The 23,148-nt window shown below is 36.8% G+C and overlaps 1 protein-coding gene across 1 annotated transcript; it reads right to left on the bottom strand.

Moving 5' to 3' along the window:
- Window positions 1-2,094: 2,094 nt before the first annotated feature.
- On the bottom strand, window positions 2,095-12,096 carry gipr (gastric inhibitory polypeptide receptor). Its single transcript, XM_006805210.2, has 15 exons — window positions 12,034-12,096; window positions 9,902-9,997; window positions 9,291-9,387; window positions 8,976-9,083; window positions 7,325-7,443; window positions 6,905-7,011; window positions 6,446-6,599; window positions 5,986-6,145; window positions 5,813-5,873; window positions 5,426-5,495; window positions 5,103-5,191; window positions 3,791-3,929; window positions 3,641-3,682; window positions 3,083-3,175; window positions 2,095-2,300 (listed from the first exon to the last, which is right to left on the bottom strand). Exons 2-15 carry the CDS (start codon window positions 9,953-9,955, stop codon window positions 2,115-2,117), a joined length of 1,479 nt encoding a protein of 492 aa, XP_006805273.2. The 5' UTR covers window positions 9,956-9,997; window positions 12,034-12,096; the 3' UTR covers window positions 2,095-2,114.
- Window positions 12,097-23,148: the final 11,052 nt, after the last annotated feature.

Genomic DNA, 23,148 nt, shown 5'->3' on the forward strand with positions numbered 1-23,148 from the left:
TCTTATGAGAAGGAGTTGGATATAATTATCACTGGCGGCACTGAAAGGCAGGCTGAAACAAAACAAATGAGTCAACACAGAACACACCCTGTTTTCTGAATTGCAGCTTTGGTTCTTGGAAGTTCATTCTCATTTTCCATTACACCGAGAACACCATGTAGTGATTTGATCTAAAAGGCATTTCTTATATATTTATGTGTAAATATGTGCCTGCTTGTCTCCTCCTACCTTTGTCCCAGAGATTAAAGTCGCTACACTTTATTGAAGGATGCCCCAAATCCCGCTTCATTTCAAGTGTCTTTCTGTCTAAAAGAACTGATAGAGAGCCCCAAATATTTAACTAGTTTGTTTTCCCCTTGGTGGTGGTCCTGACTGTTGTTGACCCACTCTGAGCTCACATGTGTTGTCACATGAGGCAAAGTGTGATACAAGGCGTGGGTCATTATGTCAGAGGAGCCATTGTGCAACTCCTTTGGGTGACATTTCCTCGTCACGTGAGTCTCAGAAGTCAAATTTATTGTGGTGTTTTAATCCCCTTGGAAGGGTTCTGAAGATTGCATTGTAAGTGGCTGACAGCTGGTGTCGTTAACCACCACTTCTTTTTGAAAATGGTCGTCCTTTCACTCCTTGGTCCAATAAGCACATCACTCAAGACTCTACAACTAGTCTTTTTATTATTCCTGTTATTTCAGTTACAATCACTGTATGTTTGTGACATTTGAATATAAACAGTATATCTAGTAACACTGCACCGTGTTAATATTATTAAAAGTAAATCGATAAGAAAAGTCACGAACACTTACATCTTATATCATAAAACACAGCAGTAGTTGGACTAGAATGAAAAGTATATATTTAGGCCAAATGTCACATTTAACTGACCTTTCAAAATCTGGCTTTTAGACAACGACAATTTAAATGTACATTACCTCACCTACTCCCCTTTTTTTGAAGGGGAGCTAACATTTTTTCCCCACATTTGCTTTACTAGTATTTAAAAAGATAACATAAGTAGTTTTTGTTTTGTTTTTTCCCCTATGGAAATGAACATAATGCTAATAGAGAATCTATGCTATAACTTTGTTTAATAAAACCTGTAGCAAATTATGTAAATGATGTAAAGTTGAGGCATTACTCAACAGTAGAACTGCCAGCAAAATAAGCAGTTCATTAAACCTTCTGCATGATTTCATAAGAGTGTGAAATTCTCCCTCACAGTGTGTTTCCTGTTTCTGTCACTAGATGGTGGCAGTGCCAGTAAAACCTTACTGGATTGTTCATCTGGATTGTTACAATTTTAAGTTTGAGAGTTTTACACACATTTACAGTGACAGATTATTTTTTGAAATTTAATTTAACACAATCAAAGTGGTTCAAATAAGACCAACACATTACATTGCTTTTTAAAATAAATGACTGCAAACAAGTTTTACCTTCATTACCAGTGTAATATTTTTATGCAGTTAGTCTTGTTCTGAGTATTCATTTTTTGCTTAATTGCTCTCATTTATCAGTTTCATTATAAAAGTGGAAATGAATGTCTAAATATGTTCTGTGGGGAATATTATAATAACTTGCAAAAGTACCTTGGATGGCTGCACGGAGAGTTAAGATCCAACTGTGCACAGTAAGATAGATAATAATGTTAATCGAAAAAAATTCACATCCGCTTGAATAGCAAAAGAAATAAAATAGTTATTTCCTCTGTGTGAATAAAATGAGAACTGCTTTTTTGTGCTGCAGGATATGACCCTTTAATTGTCCACAAAGTGACACTGTTTTATTTTATGTTTAATCAAGTGCTCAGAGAAGGGAGTCGTACTTGAGATTCACTCTGTTGCCTTGAAGAACTACAGAGCAGTCAAAAAAAATGCCTGATGCCTAAATACAGATCCATCTACAGAGGATGACATAATGTAACCCTCTGATTGTGCTGTGAAATCTTGACCTTAGTCAAAGAGTGTCTTGATTGGACATGCTAATTACTTATAGTTTCAAATTATTTAAGAAATATTAAGACCATTTTGAATTTTTTAGCAATACATTTCATATAATTTCTCATCATCCTCTCCTCTATCCTTAGTATGAGCAGCGACATGCCAGGAAGTTTTCACCTATTTGTCTCCCATCTTGTCTTGGTGGTAGGCATAGCAGTCAGTAGTGGGAACCTGAGGGTGAGGAGCTGGTGAAAGAGAGGTGTGGGGCATAGGAGAGAGGTGGCTGACCTCTGGGCGGCTGTCAGGTAGCTTGTAAAGAGACAGATGGTGACACTGGGAAGATGGAGGCATGCTGACAGGAGTCTGCATAAAAATGTAAACACAACTATAAGCACAAAAAGGAAGAAACCATTTTAATTAATTTTATTTCACTGAGTCAGTGAACAAGTGTCGTGCTAATTAATAGCTTACAAATCAGCACATAATCAAAATGTGTGGCCTTGGGAAAGGACTAGGCTAATATTTATATTACAGCAGGTATTATTTTCAAATATTAGCTGATAATCACATTTGAAGAAACATCAGTTTATTAAAATTTCTAGAAACTTACCAGCACAGTGTGAAGGTACAGGCAAGCCCCTAATCAAAGGATAACTAGCTACCTTCTCTTACAAAACAGAAATTCCTATATAAATCATGTTTTTTGCTCTGCCTGTTTTATTAGCCTTTATGCAAGTTTTCAGTTTCTCTTTAATGCACAAATTATATAAATAACACAGCAAAAACCACTGTTAAATATATTTTTTTACATTATTATTATTATTATTACATTTACAGCATGTTATTGGCACTGGTTGCCACTGGACCCAGGTCAAAATTCATCCTTTATCTGAGGGCTGGCAAACTTTAAATTAAGGCAGTGGCAATATAGAAAGCTTTCAGTGACAGTAGGAGAGACCCCTGACTCCACTCACTGCAGAGGCAAGTGACATGCATGATCCTATTTAAACAAACCTAATAGCAACAATAAAAGCCACAAAAAGCCCAACTAACTAAAGCAAGATGGTGATGAGAAATAACGAATAAATATGATGCTGATTAGCTAAATGCTGGTTGCTTCCTGTGTGCTCTGTATTGACACCCACCTGCAGTGTGTTACTGTCACTATTTCTCAGTTCATCTAGGTAAGTCAACCACATCTTCAGCCTCTGCCATGTAGTCTTTATTTCTGCTTGCACCTGTAAGAAAGGGGTGAGTAATGGGGGAGGAAAAGAAGCTTGAAATAGGATAATAACGAGAACTGAATTTGGAAACTTGACTTAGAAACTGGGTTTGCAAGTAAGGGAAATATCTCAAATGCAGAAGCTAAAATCTGCAAAAAATGAGTAACACATTCTCTGCTGAACATGAAAAACATTTACAAGAGACCCATGTCTTAATTCTTAAACTGTAGAACATATGAACAACATCAAGACCAAGAGGGCCTGCACCTTTTTTAGTGTCACCTAGTCCCTTTTCACTCCAGATGGGCATTACATTGACTTACATGAATTTCTCGGCTGACCATTCAATTCAGCTAACTATAACCTGTACACTGACCTTAAACAAGACCCGCTCTAACCTTAAACTGAGGCTTCATTCAAAAATGTAATGATTAATATTATGAGAAGTTTGTTTTGTCCACCACATCACATGCTACATACCTCCTTGTTGACAAAACAGTACAGGATGGCTACAAGTAAGCCCTGTGAAGAGTTTGTATTAAAGGTCATTTAGTAGTGTTTTGCTACTTTTATGTACAAATTATTATGATGGTAAATATTATCAAGCTAGGTGCAGATTCTTGATTATACCTGAAAAGAGTTCAAGAAGAGCTGGAAGAAGAGGTTGATATTGTGAAAGACTCCATCTGTTTGCACATTCGTCAACACCGCAAACGCAACTTCATGGATCCCCAGCAGAGGGATCAGGGTCAATGTGGATTTGGCCAGTCTGGAGAGAAACATGAGAATCAAATAGTCCCTGGTGTTTACTTGTTAAACTGTTATTAAACTCACTGAAGCAGTGATATGCTTACTTTTGTAGGCGAAGGTTATGTCAAGCGATATAACAGAGTTCCCTTACTTGCCTTCTCTTAATTACTGTCTGTATATGTGTGAGTTTTGATCTTTACACTTACACACAAGATTCTTACAAAAAAGTCTATCAATTAGTTAATTTATGTTTTATTTTCACCTGATTTTTTTTAGTTGCTAAGCAAAAACGAAAGAAAAAAAAAACTAAAATTAAACTAAATTAAAAATGGGTGAGCAAATTAGGTCAAACATTAGATAATTATGTCAAGACAACAAGGAGATGAAAGCACCTCCACTCATCTTAGTGCTAATAAAAAATTCTCACTATACATAATGCAGTTCTCAAATCAGTAACGCTTTTCCTCACCCACATTAGACATTCCAGTTGTTTTTACACACAATGCTATGGTTACTACACATACTTCACTACTAAAGATATTTGTTACTGTGTTGAAGCACCTTTAACTTAAATCTAACCGTGGCTCAGGGTTAGGAAGCGCATCTGTAACCGGAAGGTTGACGGTTCAATCCCTGGGCTCTCTGTCCTGGTCCTTTACCCTACCGCCTACTGGTGTTCGCCACAGGGGCCGATGGCGCGATATGGGAGCCTCGCTTCTGTCAGTCTGCCCCAGGGCAGCTGTGGCTACAACCGTAGCTACCTCCACCAGTGAGTGAATGAATAGTGGGATTGTAAAGCAAGTTTGGGTGCCTTGAAAAGCTCTATATAAATCCAATCCATTATTATTAAAAAAAACTCATCAGCACACTCTCTCTCTGGAGCGCTCACTTCCTTGAATACTGTATTAGTATTTCCAGTCAAGTTACTTCAAGTTTCGTTCAAATATTTATACTGTCAGAAGTTTACACACTCTCACAGGTTTACTTGGAATACATAGAAATACATACTGTAAGTGACAACACAGAAATTACACTCATTTCACTGACTATTCATGTTTTGACATATTTTAAAAAGGTTTTGATTGTGCCAGAATGCCAGAATGACTTTTTCTGCTGTGAGAATTGCGGCGATCGAGACAAACCGTATCTTTTGTCATTGTCAGTGTTCATTACTTTGTTGTTATCTACATACCTGAATTTATAGTCAGTATATCTCATCTGATGGGCTTTCAGTTTAGATATAAGGATCAGAATGATGCGAATAAAGATGAAGAAGTTAACCTGAAAAGATAAAATAAGAGAAACAGACTCATTAGTATATTAATTTTGTAATTATTATTTTAGTCATTTTAGTTTTAATTTGAAAGCTGGAGGTGATATGTAGGTGACTATGATGTACAGACTGCCCCGCCCCCCCTGTAGGTCACAGGGCTGTTTATGGTTACATAACTCACACATGATTGTGCATACTGACAAATTCACTTTATAACCTTTATAGTTGTGAGTGTCTATTACCATTATGGCCAGGAGAATAGGGATACGGATTATACACCAGTAAGCCATGTTTTCATTTATTTCCCAACACCTGAAAAACACAGATGGTGCATGAAGATAATAAGCAGTTTTTATTTACTGAAGTGCTCCATTCTGACTTCATGCATTGTAATAACATATGCATTATGTATATATTACTATTACATCAACACTTTTTTTTATCACAGTAAAACCATGGAGAATTACTACAGAACAAAATGGTGTTAAAACTACTGCATACATATACTAAAGCTATGATGTAGAGTGTAGTTAAGAGATTAAAGAAGAGACGAGAAAAGAATACAAATAGGTACAAGGCAGCACAAAGTCATAAAAATAATTATTAAAGAAGTCAGACTAAAAGTTCACCTTGTGTCTTCATACATGTAGCGCACAAGAATCCAGGGAAAGACAAATAACACTGGGGTGCCTGAAACAACGACAGTTCAGGTAAGCAGAGAAAATTCAGGATTGTGAGATTGACCTAACCAATTTTCCTTTGTGTTGTATGTGGTTACTTTTGTCTGGTGTCCTTGGCTTACCCCAGCCTATCAACAGATATCCACCAAAAAAGCAGTTTTCAGAGAAAGCCATCAGCGCCAGCAAGTTGTGCAGATACAGGCCTTCCACGAGAAGCCAGTAGTAGTTGGCTCCCACACAGTAATGCATCAGCACTTGAGCCACAAGGCAGCTGGACAATCCCTAATATTTAAGTGTGTTTTTAGGAGGAGATACAAAAAAGTAGAATTAAGAAGTATACGTCACTTCAGAGTCCCTGGCTATACTTAAGTCTATATGAGGAAATTGAAAAAACTGCCTGGGTAATGAACACTTTTATTTTATAATGTAACAATTTATAAAGTCAAATTAATAACAAAGTATCACTTAGTATTACTATATGTTAACTCGCATGAATGATGAAGCGGTCCAAGGAAGGGGTGTTAAATATATTCATCTATGTCATCTGTGAAATGAAATAATAGCAGTTTTTATGCTTATAACCTGGTTACTGTTCACTTCAAAGATGTCCCTGTTGTCTGTGAACTCCAGGTAGGTTTTACCCAGTAGAGCATCTTTAGTCAGGATGGAGAGAGCTCGCAGAATGAACGACACAAACAAGTTGCTGTGGATGTAGTTTCTGGTACAGTGGAGCTTACTGCAAGTATCACAAAGTTTAAATAATGTTAAAAACATAATAATAAACAAAGTCAGCCTGCTAAACATGTGGCACATAGAGAGTGAGATTTATTTCACTTTTTGTTTCTAATTTTTTGTAACAACAGAGCTTATAGCTGCAGTGCAAAGGCTTGTGTAATTTCCCCATGTTTCATGGATTATTGTTGTTATGGTATTTGCACTTGCAAAAGCTTCACAGCTCTAGTTAAGAAAAGTTGATTTTGAGAAGAAAGTCTGCTTAAATGCTACTTAGAGAAATATTAGAGTATGAGACAGATTACTTACCTGAAAAAGAGAAGAATAATCAGAGCCACACAGAGACTGACCAGACTGAGAGAGTAGCCCACTGTGTACATGACCCGAAAGCAGGCATAAATAATAATTTGCTTCTCCTACACAGAATAAAACAAAAAGACAAGGGTGGGTTATTACTGTGAGGCCACTAAATATGAACCTACGTAACTTCCTTTTACTAAATCCTAATTGTTTTAAAAATTGTTATTCAGAATAATTATGCACTTTCAAATGGAAACATGAAACATGTACTGATTCTACTGATTTTGCAGTTTCACACCCTTTTTTTTGTGCTAGCTATCATACCTGATGTACCCTTGGATTTGCCATAATTTTAAATCAATTCTACTTTGGTGACAGTTTTCTGATTAATTATTTTCTGACCAATTTTCCCATATGCTCCAGGCATACCTCCTCCTGTTGGCTGTCCTCAGGTTGGCACTGAGAATGATCCCTCCAGGTTTGACTGGAGTTTCTGGTGGCCCATTTGCCATCAGGGCCACACTCACGCAACACAAAGCCACTACGCACTACAGGAAAACAGAAAAGAGGCTAAAACACATGCCTGTAATTAAAACAATGCTTTTATCTGTGTTTTTGGATAGCGATATATTTTTTTAAATCATTTATTCTCTGTACATCACTACAGCAGATTTTAAAATCAAATATTTAACATGGGTTTAAAATACAGTCACTTATTTGGACATTGGATAGAAGTATTGTTTTGAATATTTGGATAAGTATCAGTTGTAGTCATTTAAGTCACCGAAGTCTAGAACCCATGGACATGCCCAAATAGTGGATTTTGTTTCTTGAAATGCTCTGCCAGATTTTTACTGCAGCCATCTTCAGTTGCTGCCTGTTTTCAGGTCTTTTTGCATTCAGTTTTTTGCTGAATAACAGAAAAGCTGCTTTTCTCTGGTGGGTTTAGTTGAGGCGATTGACTTGAAGAATATCCAATTTCTTCGTTTTGAGAAGCTCTTGGGTTGCTTTTAAAACATATTTTAGATCACTAACCATTTGCACTGTGAAGGCCCCATCAGTTTTGCAGAACTTGTCTGAATAGCAATGACTGTGAGCAAATAGAATAGCCCTGTACACTGCTTCCTTCTAAGAGCAGTCACCACCATTTTATCAGTAATCAGCAGTTATCAGTAACCACCAGTGACCCGGTTCCAGTGGCAGCCATACATGCCCATGCCATAACGTTATGTCCTCCATATTTGACAGATAATGAAGTATGCTTTGAACTGTTTCTGTTTTCCCATCATTCTGGTACAAATTCATCTTGGTTTAATCTCTCCAAATATCAATGGTTTTCTAAAACTGTGCAGGCTCTTTCATGTGTATCAGTTTGTATCAGAAGGTGTCTCTTAATTGTAGACTTTTACAATGGTACCTACCCTCACAAGAGTGTTCTTGACTCGGTTAGCTGTTGTGAAGGATTTTTCTTAACAAAGGAGAAAAATCTGCATTCACCCAGCTTAGTTATGCTCTGTGGTCTTTCTGACCTTTTAATGTTGTTGAGTTCTATACAGTGTTCCTTCTTTTGGCACACTTAACGTTTTTGCTGTCTTTCTTATAGGTTTATTTTAGGTTTTTTATTTTTTATTTTGCCATAATGATGGCCCCCATGTCTGTGTAGGTTCTCTGTCTACTGTAGGTCGCCTACACCTTCATCTCTTTGGACCTCATATTGAGAATTGTAATGAACAGCTATCAAATACAAGTTCAACACTTGAAATCAACAGTCTTTTATTGGCTTAAATTATCCCAACATAACAAGGGAACAGCTCTCACATGGCCATGAAAGTGTTTGTCAGTCCAATTATTTTTTGAGCTTCTGAATGGCTGTAATTCCAAAACAGTTAATAAAGTTTTTTATTAAGCCATTTGAATTGAATCGCTAAAAGCTAAAGGTTTGCAAGTCACATAGTCACATCTGAGTTGTTTCATTTAAAACTCATTGTTGTGGTGTGCTGGGAAAATGTGTAATTGTAAAAAACAAAAAAAACTTTACCTAAATGTATCTATATATGTGTGTTTGCGACCTGGTACCTACCTTGGTTGTACCAAGGTAGGTACCAGGGGCAGGGCACCTTGACTGTAGAGTTGGGTTGTCCATCTGACCAACAAGCATATTCGTCAAACATACGACTGCATACCAATTCTGGAGACAGAATAAGAATGAATGAATTGTGTGTTTTATAATCAGTCGGTGAGATGGATGAATGTTCTATAAAACTTTCACCATGTTTGCACATTTATTCTAAAATTAAATGATTTAATCTTAAATTAATGGACTATATTTAAGCGTTAAATCTAATTAATGTATGTTTTAGCATTAATATGATTATTGAGCATATGTGTGGATTACCGTTTGGTCCGGGTTCTGCGCTCATCCTGACCAGACACTCATTTCTGTAGCGGATCCATTCTGCCACCATATCTTCAACAGTCCTCGCTGATATACTCTACACACACACATTAACCCTTAAATCAGGTCTAAACCCACAAACACCTCTTTGAATGTGGAATGTGAAAATGAGGACTAACAGAAATGTCCTTTTGGTTTCAAATTGGTACATTAAGATACAAAAGTGAACATATGACAATATTTTAGCCTTACATTAGTCAACACTTGCATTTAAATTACATGACGATAAAGGACACAAGTTCTATGGCTTACAAATGACTGTGCTTTAAAATCATCTGTATACTTTTTTTCCTTTGCTTTGCATGTTTTTCTTAACATTTATACAATAAATCTTAACATTTAACATTATTATGAATACTCTTAGACCAATGCTTACTATCTGTTCACAATCTATATTCATTCTGGTAATCCCCACTAGGGCTTTTAGCAAAGAGTGCCTAATAAAATGGCATTTCACGGGATGTTGTACAGCTGCAGTTCTATAGCTACAGAACTTTTTTTTCAAGTATTGGGTATTGTTTGGTCATTGCTGGCACAATAAAATACTTTACCACAGTCCTGTCGAGTAGAAAGAGGATGATGAATATGTGAGAAGCCTTCATCATTCAGAGGTGCACCAGGCTGGCCATGCATAGGTCATCACAAAGCTACAGAAGGTCACTCAGAGGTCATTAGTGAGTAAACAAAGATTAAATCAGGATGTGGTGTAACATATTCTATTCTCTACCATATTGCCTGTAAATACAGAGAAAACAGTTTGATCCCATGAACAATTTTAAATGAATTTCTATTTGATCTGCACCCAAAAATCTAAAAAGTGGAAGCAGCATGCAAAGACTAACAAGAACTAAATATGAAAGTGATTTCCATTTACTCCATGCTCTTACACCGTAACCAACTGTGGACAATTTTACAGCAAAATAGAAAAAACTGTGGTGGTCAACCCCACTGACAGACATATTAGTGGAGCTCTGCCTTGCTGTGGCACAAATGCATTGTTGTGTTTTCATTTATATTTATAGAGTTTTTAACTATGACAATAACTTGTCATCATGTGCTGTGGGAATTTGCTGTTCTTCTTCATTAGTGAGATGAGCCTCCATAAAGTGACTCTGTAAACACATTAAGATCCCCAAAGCCTCAGAAATACCCACACAACTACACACAAGCCCACATAATGCTGCACCCAACAGGTTTTAGTTTATGTAACAGGACTAGCAGGCTTGCTCTCTCTCACTGCACACATGATGAAACACATACAGTTGTGTTCAAAAGCTCGCATGCACTCATCATGCATATCATGCTCATTTTAGGCTTTGAATAATTTCTTTGAACTGTATTTTTGGAACGCTTGTACACCATACATCTCTAATGACTTAAAAAACAAGAATTGGTTGCTTAAGTTTTTTTTATTTATTTTAGATTTTCTCTAATCCACATAGACAAAAGTATCAATACACCCACTAATAATATTTGGTTAAACATCCCTTAAAAAGTTGCATCCAAACCATATGGTTTTGGTTGCCTTCCAGACGCTTCTGATATAATTCTGTCTAAATATTTGACCACTCTTCTTTGCAGAGTTCCTAACCTCTAGCAGCCTTTAAGTACAGTCAACAAATTTTAAATATTGTTGAGGTTGGAGCTTTGGGAAGACCGGTGCAAACATTTAATGTTAAACCACTTTATCCATTCCAACACCAGCTTTGATGTGTGTTTGGGATCTTTGCCCCTTCTGGCTGCTGATTTGAGGCGAAGCTGAAGAATTTGGGGGTAGTTCTCCTTCTTTATTATTCAACCACTTTGTGGATTGTACCAACATCGTGCTTGATAGCTGATGCAGTGTTCTTAGGTTTGAAGAGCTCACCTCTACTCCTATAAAAATACCTCTTGTCATTTTTAGGAAATAGCTCAATCTTTGTCTGTCATGCTGGTGTTCCAGGAGTTTTGAGTTGTTCCTGAACATCCTAACCAATTTGGACTCATCTGAGGGTGACAGTTTGGCTTTTTTCCAGACCTTTACAGGAAAGTGGTGACACATCCAATAAAACTGATGATCCTGGATTCTGCAGGAAACCAACTGATTTGAAGGAACTCTACGAATTCTTTCAAGAGGACCTGAGGAATATCCAGCCGAGGTCCCTATGCTGTTACTGTGAACTGAAACAACAGTCTTAATAATATTTTATGTCATTACTGTGGCAAAAAGATTTTAAACTATCACTATCTAAAAATACTATTAATTCTTAATTGGTGAACTTGTCTGCATTCATTTGTTATTTTATATGACTCTAAGGCTGAGAGATCATTGGAGAATTTAATGAACTATTATTGTCTTTTTTGATATTACTCCAACTCACTCTCCATGGAGGTCAGAGGTCAGGAACTCAGTGTGCTTATCGGTTTCTACAACGATTAGACTGATTAGAATCAACTTTAGATGGAGATATTTTGAGAAAACAAATCAACACAGGATCTGTGGACATAAGCCAAGATAAGGCTGTTGGTTATGGAAACACTCACACAACACTCATTTGACATTGCCATGACGATTATAATTAAGGATTGATAATTATTAGGAGCTACCTATTAAAGAAATATGACGCAGTCCCTCCCCTCCCCCCCAAAAAAGAATAAAACGCAAGTTGTCTTGTGTAAACGCAATTGAAAAGTCGAAACATACCTCACCTCTGGGAAAATCACGTTTCTCCGTCAAAGAGACGAATGCTGAACAGGTCTAAATCAGTCAACGGGAACTGTTCCTTGAAGCAGAAATCATATTATGCCAGTGTTTATATCCAATCAGCGCACACACGACCTCCCTCTGATGACTGCCAGCAAATCCCACCTCTATCTCCCTCTCTCTCTCTCTGTTTCTTAACCTTCGGTAATTTGTATCCTACCAGCCTCGGAGGAGAGATTGGGATCACTAGCAAACCCCCAGAATGAATGTTAGAAACTATGCATACATCCATTGCCTTAACTGCCTTTCCAATAGCTAAAGGGGGCTGGAGGCTATCACACGTGTTGTGATCAAGGGGTTGCTTGATTCTGGTTTTATTTAGTTTTTGTTAATTAAAGTAAATATTACTTAAACTATATTAATTAATACTGTACTATATTAAATTCTGTACTTACCCTGGGAGGTATATATTAAGTGTTATATTAAGTACCTACTCCTGCCAAAACATCTGAAGAAAAATATTCAAACCTAAAAGATAAAGAGAGATAAACTGTTTATTACTCTAATGCAGGGTAATGTGGCGTGATAGTCTAGCTGTCACTGTAAAAAAAAAAAAAAAAAAACAGGAAAGAAACATTTGTGGTTTTAACTATGGAAGTTGTAAAAAGAAAGGTAGTGTTTTTAGCTAGCTGGGGAAGGTTTTTTGCACACAATGCCTAGCTTAATTTACAATTTTCTTGCATAGGAGAGTGTCAGCAAGAAGGAAAGACACATGATTATGTAATATTTACTTTATGTATAAGAACATGTATTGCGATTATAGCAATTATTCCTTAACAGCAGCCACTAAGTAGTAGTACTATCAGCTCACAACACCCATTCATTTCATGTTTTTGAGAGAAAACTCTACAGCAAATGCTTCTGTTGTTGGAATGAAGCTTGAATAGAAGTTGAAACTCATCTGTTTAATTTCCTGGGTTATCAAAGGTTGTGCATTAGGTCATAAATGCATGTACTGAAAATTAATCAATCACATCTCTGTGGGAAGTAGGAGTGCTGCAGCACCCCCTGTCACAAAATTCAGTCATGTCAGCTCCTGAAAAATGCAAAAAGGTTGTTGAAACATTTTCAATTATCCAATAAGTTTATTGTATGTCTTGACTGCTGTGTCTTAAGAGGCCACTCAGTTAGAAGACTGTGTATACCTGACATGTTTGTCTTAAGTTTGAACTGTTTATTCTTGTCTGCTGTGTTCAGCGGAGTCGGAGAGCGTCCACGGCTCTGCTGGGGCCTTTCTCAGATAGATAATTGAACTGCATTAAAAACTGCAGGCCACCTGGTTTTAACTGCACCACAGACAATCCAGTATAAGGTTTGAACGTGGAAACATGGATGTTGTGCAAAATACCTGTGGTGTTATAAAGATCAGCAAAAATGAAATGACTGATTTTACAATAAATCACTTTGATGTTTACTACGTAAGAAACATTTAAACTGTGATAGCATTTTCTCGCAGAAACATCGTAACAACATGAAATAAATGGGTGCTGTGAGCTGATAGTGCTTTCAGGAAATGACTTCAAGTCTACAGCCGTGAAGGTGGATTATATGTGCAATGTCAGCTATGTGCTGTATATTGTACATGAAGCAGTGTTCATTCACTATTGAAAATCTTATGCAAACAAAGCTTAAAGTCTCATAACTTCACACAGGTGTTTCCCCATTGCTGGTGAAAACTGTATAATATATAGTTTGCATTTAGCCTTTCTAACAGAAAACATTACTGTCAGGGCTCTGTGTGCAGGCAGGTGGAGATGTGGATCCAAATGCAGGACGGAAATGTAACTGAAGACCACAGCTTTATTGCTGGCACCAAACAAAAACAGAAACCAAACCATGAAACCGCAAACTGGAACACACAGGCATAAATCTGAGGGTACGACGCAACGCTGAGCAAGGGCAAACACGGGGCTAATATACACAGGAAAGTAATCAGGGAATGGAAGACAAGATGGAGACACAGCTGGGAGAGATCAGGGCTAACGAGACAGGGGGAGCGAAGCTGGACACACTGACATAAGATACAATCCTTCAAAATAAAACAGGAAACAATACACAAGGACGCAGACTAAGAAACACGGACTTTACACGGGCAGAACTAAACCTAACCAGAATAAGCTGGAACATAGAACATCATCATCATCATCATCATCATCAAAGAAGATTAGATAACCAAAAATACAAAATCAAACCAAAACATGAAAACTCAAAATACTGGGTCAAAACTGACCCAGAGCCGTGACAATTACACAACATTTTCTGTTCAACCGGCATTTTTCTTGGATGCGATCCAACTCGGTCCTTCTTTGAAAAGGTATGGTCTTACTGGGGGACTTATAATTCTGGTATATTATTCTGGTATATTTTAATAGACTAAATAAAACATTTTAAAAGCGCTAACAGTGGTCTATATGCTGCCATTTTTAAGCCTTGTATATCTTTACATTAAACTATAAGAATTGTTTATCTTACTTTATTACGTTTATTATGTGCATGCCTAAATTGTTTTGACTGACTTACACAGTCTATTCATAATTACTGCACAGAATTAAACCAGTGGTGAGAGTAGTGTACCAACTTTGAATTTTTTCTTAAATAAAGACAAATCTTGCTAATTTTATTTTCAACCACCAGAGGGCAGAATTCTATTTTTTCCCCCTCTAGGTGTTTGTCCAGGACACACTTTTAAATGTGACAGATTTGTTTTTTGCAGTAATTTTACAGTGAGGAAGAACAAAAATGTAACCCTTCCATACAGTTCAGGTCAAATTTATATAGAGTATAAATACTGTTTTGAGAAGAAACTGCATTTCCCCAGATGCCCAGAGAGAAAGGCACCTGCAGGTCTTTCAAGGATCAGGGGGGGAATCTCAACAGCATAAAGGGCCCCTCACATACAAAACTACAACAGCAAATCCATTATGTCCGATGACTTGCCACTGCGTCAAGCAAAGTGCAACTCACAACAAGTAGGCTGTGCTCTGGGGCACAATTTCTATGAAGCACATTTGCTCAAGCAATAGAAGGAGTTTGCGCATTTAGGACCATGAGGGCACAGAGCACAGCACATTGCTTAACTTAGCTGTCAGTGTAGCCCTTATCACTTTCTTTGTGAAGAGGCCAAAAATTTACTCATGTGTGGTGCACATGCAGCTAAGAAATAGAGGTCATAAATATGTTAGACGGTGTCTTGACTGAGAAAACCTTGACACAGAGATTAGAGCTACACCTGTAAGTACAAACACGTGCAATGTAACTAAATCATCTAAAACAAGCAAATTAAAAATATTTACTCTGAGGTAACTGAGATTAAATTACCTGAAAAATAACTGAGAGTAAAAAAAAGAGACCAAAAGAGGTGTGGGGGGTGGGGTCTTGCTGCTATAATGGTACCTAAACTGCCATTCTGCAGGATGTGGAAAACATGTGCAAGTCCCACAAATGCAAGGATTCCCACTGATTTGACTGAAAGTACTACTTTAAAACAAGCACGTTTTAAGTGTTAATTGCAATTGTGTGAATTGTTATCACTGTTGGGGAGCAACGGAATACATGTACCGCCGTTACGTATTTAAAATACAAAACATGAGTAACTGTATTCCGTTACAGTTACCGTTTAAAAAGGTGGTATTTAGAATACAGTTACTTTGTTGAAATAAATGGATTACACGGCAGTACTTTCCTGTTTCATATTGTGGCGGGTCAGGCCCGTTTGGGTTTTGTTTGACAGCTACGTTCTGTTGTTCCAGGTGGCAGCATTACGGTTGCCATGGTTACAGGGTGACGCTCTCTCTGCGTGTTTCCTGGGTGAGAGAGCGCCTGTTGTTGTTGTTGTGCTAAGCTAATAGGCAGAATGCTACCGGTATAGCTCTAAAGAATGTAGCATCATAGGCAGTGTAGTCCGTGCTGCAGGGAGAATGGACTGCCATACACGTTATGTGTCTGTGAGCGAGGGAGGGAGAAAAGGGAAAAGTACGAGCTGTCATCGAGAAAAAACAGGAGCTGGAAGCATGTAAATATAATAATAACCACTGCAGCCAAGAAGAGTGCCTGACGAGCCCAGTTGTAAGTAAGCTATTAAGACTCGACTGTACAGTACACCGTGTTCGTGTTTTCCTCCAACAACAATAAGTTCCGTTGGAGCAGCCGTTCAACGCCTCTCTCTGGCTCTCGCTAGCAAGGTTGACCCAAACAACAAAGTAAAGCTAGTTTTCGGCTACGAGCCCGACACAGAACCCACCGTATTAGCCAGAGGTCCCTTTACTACGGTTCGGAGCCGCGGACGTTCAGTAACAGTAATAAATATCACAGCAATAGGACATTCATGTAGTTGTAAACAGCATGATAATATATTAAGTAATCCAAAGTATTCAGAATACGTTACTCTCATTGAGTAACGTAACGGAATACGTTACAGAATACATTTTGGGGCATCTATTCTGTAATCTGTAATGGAATACATTTTAAAAGTAACCTTCCCAACACTGATTGTTATTGATAATTAGAGATATTATGATTTTTTATGATAAAGCAGTAAGGGCCTTGTTATCAGCTCTAATGGTTATATATGGTTATTATAACAAATCCCCCAAATTTCCGAATGTTCTTGCCATGTTTACTTAATATTAGATAGGCTATTTATACATTCTAAATAGAACTATAATTCAAAATTTGGTATAGACAGTTATTATCAAAACTAACCCGAACCATAAAGTGAAATATCAATATATAAGGAATGAATATGTTGAGTCAAAGTCCCCTTTAAACTGTAAAACCAGGATCCTCAAATCTAACTGAGAAGAACTTAAGTCAATCTCCTGACTCACACAGAGAGAGTGTCAGATTTGTAGCAGTCTGTCTACTGACATGATATTACTCATAAGTGCTTTGCTACTTGGTCTATGAATCAAAAAGACTCCCCATTTTCTCAGCCAATCATCTCCATTCTTGCTGTGGTTGACATTATTTTTTTTTGCAACTGCAACTGTTCTCTTCTGTCGTTATTCCACTACCACGCCAAACTGGCTTCAACCTGTTTTATTCTTCTAAAGAACTGAGGAGTGAGCAGTGCTTATCTCTGCGCTGCCTGAGGTTATCCTGGAATGTAAAAGGGAGGAATTCTCTTATTTTTATCTGTCTGGGAAAATGATCATCTGCTCCATTTCAAATCAACTTCACCAATGAACTAATAGGCCAAGATTCCAGGGAATTGTACCCTGTACCTTTACGCACAACCATCCACCCTCAAATTCGTTGGAACTTTCTTGGTCAAGATAAACCTCAGTATTACTTATAATCCCTTCAGAAATCCTGTGCAGATATATGGACCTAAACCTCCTTTTTTTGTGTTCAACAAAAAAAGCCAAGCAATCTATATTTATAAAGAACCTTAAAAACAGCTAGTACTGACCAATGTGCTGAAAATAGAATAAGAAAAAATATTAATATAAATAGTATAAATAAAAATACAACAACCGTAAATCATATAGAACACCAACACCAGAAAAACAATAAAATGAAAATAAAATTAACATTTCTATACTGGCTTCAAAGCCAAACTGAAAAAGCGGGCCTTCAAACCAGATTTAAAAATCTTGTGTCTTCGGCACATCCAACAACAACTGGTCAGCTGATCTAAGAGACCAAGAAAGGGTTTCCAGGTTCAGTAGCTCAAATAGGTAGAGTGAGGCGAGACCATTTAAGGCTTTAAAAACAAATAAAAGGACTAAAATTAACTCTAAAATGAATAGGCAGGTAGTGAGGGTAAAATGGGAGTAATATGCTCTGTGCTCCAGTTAAAAGCTGTGCGGCAGCATTTTGCACCTGCTGAAGACCCGACAAGGATGACGGGCTAATACCAAGGTATAGCGAGTTACAGTAATCCAGCCGAGTTGTAATAAAAGCATGGATTACTGTTCTGAAATCATCTTTTGACAAGATAGGTTTAATTTTGGCCAGTTGCCTCAGCTGATAAAAGCTGGATTTCACTACTACTCTCACTTGACTGTCAAGATCAATATCTATTTTAAAACCCACATTGGTGATAGTGGGCTTTTCATGCTGTGCTAGAGGGTTCATGTCCATAAACCTTTATCTTATTTTCATTCAAATTTAAAACGTTAAGAGCCAACCAAACTTTCACTTCCTCAAGACAATCATTTAGTGTTTGCATTCTCATTTTGATGATATGTTGTGTTGTTGATGATTCTTGTTATAGGGTTTGGTTTAGTTTATTTTTCTTATAGACTCATCATGTCACTTTACAGTCATGACTTGTGTATTTTATTGTTTTCTGGTCATTGACCAAACCCTGATCATTGCAATAGATCTTATTAAATGCAATACTCTTTGTAAATATTACTTATGTCATGTAACACTAATCATAGAGTTCACCATTTTAATTTCACACATCAAACAAGGACTGACAGAGACTTTCTAGTAGCAGGTTGCTGATACTCACCATGGACCAGCACAGCCAGAAAAATATTGACTTAACAGTCTTTAATCTAGCAGAATATATAATACTATGGGTGAAATTGCTCTCCCTGTCACTCACCTTGGTGGCCTCCTCCATTTGTTGCAGAGTGGATCATGAGTTTTCCTATTTTGAATAAGGTACCCTCATTTCCAGCAGCTTTTATGAGATTATGAGTACAAATATGTAGGTCCTGCTGTGGGATCTACATGCTGTAGGCCTTTGTTATATGACAGTGAAACAATCACACTAATGGCAGATTGTTATTATGAGGCATCAAAGTTAAATTATCCTGAGAAAAAAAGGCTACAACATACAGTAATCACATTACATGTCATAGATCAGGGGTTGGAATTTTTAGTATTGTATGTTTTTTGGTTTGAGAATGATTTATGTGTGAGGTTTGTTTCTTTTGGAATATTGGTCTGTATTTAGTTTACTTTTAATCAACATATTGTTTTTATTCAGTTGTGTTTAAAGGTCTTCTGTAAAGCTACTGTGACTTTCTGGAGGTATTAAGTTCCCCTTTGTCTGATTTTGGTTCCCGTCTCATTTCTGTGTTGTGCTTTGTCTTTCAGTGTCCCTTTGTGTCAAGTTAAGCTTTTTTCCTCATTCAGTGGTTTGAATGAGGAAACAGGTTTTACCTTGGTAATTTTGATCCCTTTTGTCTTGTGTTGAGTCGACTCTGTCTTGTTATGTTAATTGTCTGCAGCTGTGTTCCCCACCTATTTCCACTTCCATCAATACCTCTAATGTACATATTGTCTCTGTCTTTTTTTGTTAAATGCTGAGTTGTCCTCATAGCTTCTGTGTTCTGTGTAAATAATCATACGATAATTTTTAATCCTACAACTGTTTATAACTTGCATAGTTCACATTTCTGTATAACTGTATATCTCAGATTTCTGTATAGTTTTTATTTCATATTTATATCCTGTTCATAGCCTGTACATAGCTTGTACTCACTACAGCCTGTACATACTTATAGTTATAGAATATTCATAACATACTTCATACCGTGTACATTATAACATACCATAATAGACCCATTTCTGTAACATACTTACATATCTATATTATTGCTAATATATATTGTAATATATCTATATCACTAAAGCACTTCTGGATGGATGCAAACTGCATTTCGTTGCCCTGTACCTGTGCATGTGCAATGACAATAAAGTTGAATTCTATTCTATTCTATTCTATTCTAGCTGTAGGTGCTCTAGCTCTGTGTTCTCTACGTTCCTTGTGGTTTCTGTCATTTTGGATTCCCTCGTTTGCTCCTTGTTACTTTTGGACTTTTTTTTTACTCCTTGAACTTACCAGCATTTAAGGCTTGGTTTATGGTTTTATTTTGATATCCTGGATTCTGCTATAGGTCCCAAAATAAACACTCTAAACTCCACACAGTGCAATCATAACACAGCAAGACAATTATGATGCTATTCTTGAACTTTAGATAGATCTGATAGGATCAAAAAAGTGCCACATGAATGTGCAGACACAAAGTTATTCAAACCCGATTCTGCATTCTGCTAGCTTTACTTCAACTTACACAAGAGTGGTTTAAATATCTTTGTTAAATTATATCAATAGAATTTCCCTCAACTTAAACAAAGTGTGAAACTTTGGGATTTATTTGGGGTCATTTTCCTGTTCGCAGTTCTGTCAAAACCCCAGAGTCAGCTGGCTCACTGATGGCATGATGTTATCTTCCAGGATTTTCTCTGTTTCCTGGGTTTCCAGTACTGGAGAAAATTTGAATAAATTTACTTTAAAAAAAATGTAATTTATGTATGCTGTATGCATTTTGTTCATTCCTAAGTTGTGAGTCTACACCAACCAAAATACAGTCTTTAATTATTAACATTAATTAACATTAACATTTGAAATGTTGAAGGCACTTGAAAAGTAACACAAAAGTAACTGCTTTTCCGGGAAAACCTTTCAAAAGTACTTAAGGTTTTGTGAGGGTACAAAACCCTGTTTAGTCTTTCCCTCCCAGACTTCTAGACTTCTGATTGGCACACATTTTGTTTTTAGCGTTATTTAGCGCTATTTTTTCAAAACTGCACGTTTAGACGGGATTTTTTTAAGAACAAAACCCGAAAAACTCAGTTTTGTATGTGTGGACGTAGCCTTAGACGCTCCTGAGAATACTGCAGCCAAGGTTTTTGTGCTGAGCATTGATCCATTGAACTGAAACTTCAGTGATTGCTAACACCAGGTCCTGTGTTTGTTTTTCCTTTTGCAGACACACACGTGATCTGCCTTTGATAATGTCCTCTTTCTGCTATGCCCAGTGGAGCCACAGTACATTTGATTTAAAACTTGTAAAGTTTACTTCCAGTACTGGAAACATTTAGTGGCTTTGCTCTCCTTTTTTCCATTCCTGCTCTTGTTTCTGCAAAGTAAGATTTTGGCAACTTTCTCATCCTGGCCACATTGTTAATATAATCACATGTAATAATAAATTTAGCTGATAAAAAAGTGTTAAATTTAGGTAGGAAATCATCTTGAAGATCAACAGAATTTCTTTTGTTGGTTCACTAACTTTGTTATCCTCATTGTTTTATCATTTATATGTGGATCTGTTGTGCTTTGGATTTGCATTTCTTGCTGTTACTTGTAGGAATCTTGGTTAGTTTCTGTTCACAGTGAGTGGACACAGTGAGTCTGTGTAATTATCAGGGAAGGGGGCTGTTTTCCTTTTCTGCCTTCAAGTGCCAGGCAACCTCACTGTCCTTCACATTCCCCAGTTTCGGTCATGTGACCAGAGTTTGGCTAGAGCCAGCAGAGCATGACCAGAAACACTCACAGACTGCCCTTTCTTCTTTTCCTCCACTCATCCAGGTTTAGGTATTTGATTAGATACAGTTTTATTATACCCTCAGGAACTCTGGGGTTGGTTGGTCCCCGTTTGCTTCTCAATTCCAACTCCCTGGGTTTTTCACTGTTTATTTATGGTATTATTTTGAATTCGTTTTTTGAGTTAATCACTAGTTTTATAAAGTTTCTGTGTTTTAATTCACCAGCTGGGAGTAGGGCTCTTGGTAGGACTTTATATTTTGCAGAGCAAATAAAGAATTGATTTTGTAATAAGTATTATTTTAAGCTGATACTTGACTCCTTTTATACTTCTTGTCAAAAATAATTCTCCTTCAAATGAAAATGATTAATTTTATTTAACTTCTTTCCATTCGCTACAAGTGTGGTACCTGATCTTAGAATGGTTTAAAGTGCACCTGTGTGTAAATCACCGATTAACAGCAGCCAAACATGCCCGAGGCTCCTAGACCAGTCACTGGAACAACACACGGGAAATGGTTCTCAGTGGTAAACAACTTTAGATGATGATCCTCTGTCACATGTCTGAGAAAAGAGCTCATTTGTTTTATTTATTTGATATTTATTTCATTTAAAACTTTCAAGTTTAAAGACAATTTCTTGTAAATGTCTGAAACTTTAATATTTTAGCCATTTGAGAGGGATGTGTTTGGATGCCCACATCTATTATAATACAGTTATACAAAAAGTTAATCTCAATTAGTTTAAAATAAATTTTAATTTAAATGAGCTCTAACCTGTGGTTACTGGGATCGTGACCAGATGTCAAGCAGCTCCTTGTCCATTGTTGAACGTGATAGGACTAAGAGACAGCAGTCGGTAACATGATACAGCACCAAGGGACCTCTTCCATATTTACTGTGAGATATTCATAAATGTTTAACATTCCTGCCTTCCTCAGATGTGTCTGCATGCATTTTGAAACTACACTGAAAAGGATGTCTGTCATTGCATGGAAATTCTAGTTGGTAGGAGTTTTTTTTAAGCTTTTGAGTTAAGATAACTATGTGCTCCTTTGCTGCATGTTTTTTTTATTAAATAAAGAGACAAAATGAAAAACTAGGTAGTAGAAGATTGAGGAGAAGTTAAAGTTTTACTGCATTTGGTGAACACTTTTAAATTTTTACTTTCATAAATTTGAAATATTTTACTTTGATTTAGTGTTATACATGCATTTTTATTTTGTTTTGTAGTATTTATTTTGATTTCAGTTGATTTTACTTCATGAAGGACGTTGTTTTATTTAATTATTCAAGCTATCAGCTGTAGTTAACTTGTCTTAGCTGCTGTACCAAAGATATTTCTTTACATCCTGTTAAGTGACCTATAGTAAAGGTGTGTGTTGTTAATGGGTACTACCTGCAAACAGGTGTAGCAACAAGAAATAAAAGAAATGCAACTTGCCTGGAATGACTCCACTGTTTTGTGCTCACATTCTCACCTCTGCCAGTTAACTGATCCTGTGGCTAATTGTTTAGAGCTTATGTGGTAAAGCTGCCAGCTGGAGGTAATTTATATCTCAGGATTGAATATCAGGGTTACTCTCATGAACACACCTGAACAGAACACACACCATCCTTTTTTGTTACTGGTTTACTGACTCATGCAAGAGTCTGTATGCTGTTAAAAGATTAACAAAAGCATTTTTTATGTTCTTGATGAAAACATTTTTTTTTTTAAAGAAAGGGGTAAAATCTTAAAAAGTCATTTTTATTTAGAAAAAAAGCCAT

Source organism: Neolamprologus brichardi, chromosome 14, assembly GCF_056152115.1.
Source record: "Neolamprologus brichardi isolate AB-2024 chromosome 14, ASM5615211v1, whole genome shotgun sequence".
Lineage (NCBI taxonomy): Eukaryota > Metazoa > Chordata > Actinopteri > Cichliformes > Cichlidae > Neolamprologus > Neolamprologus brichardi.

Excerpts from the sequence above, each read along its gene's own strand:
- gipr (XM_006805210.2), bottom strand. The coding sequence starts at position 9,955 with ATGATGAAGGCTTCTCACATATTCATCATCCTCTTTCTACTCGACAGG. Across the intron at positions 7,012-7,324 it reads AGGACAGCCAACAGGAGGAG|GAGAAGCAAATTATTATTTA; the intron begins GTATGCCTGGAG and ends TATTCTGTGTAG. Across the intron at positions 5,874-5,985 it reads ATATCTGTTGATAGGCTGGG|GCACCCCAGTGTTATTTGTC; the intron begins GTAAGCCAAGGA and ends TCGTTGTTTCAG.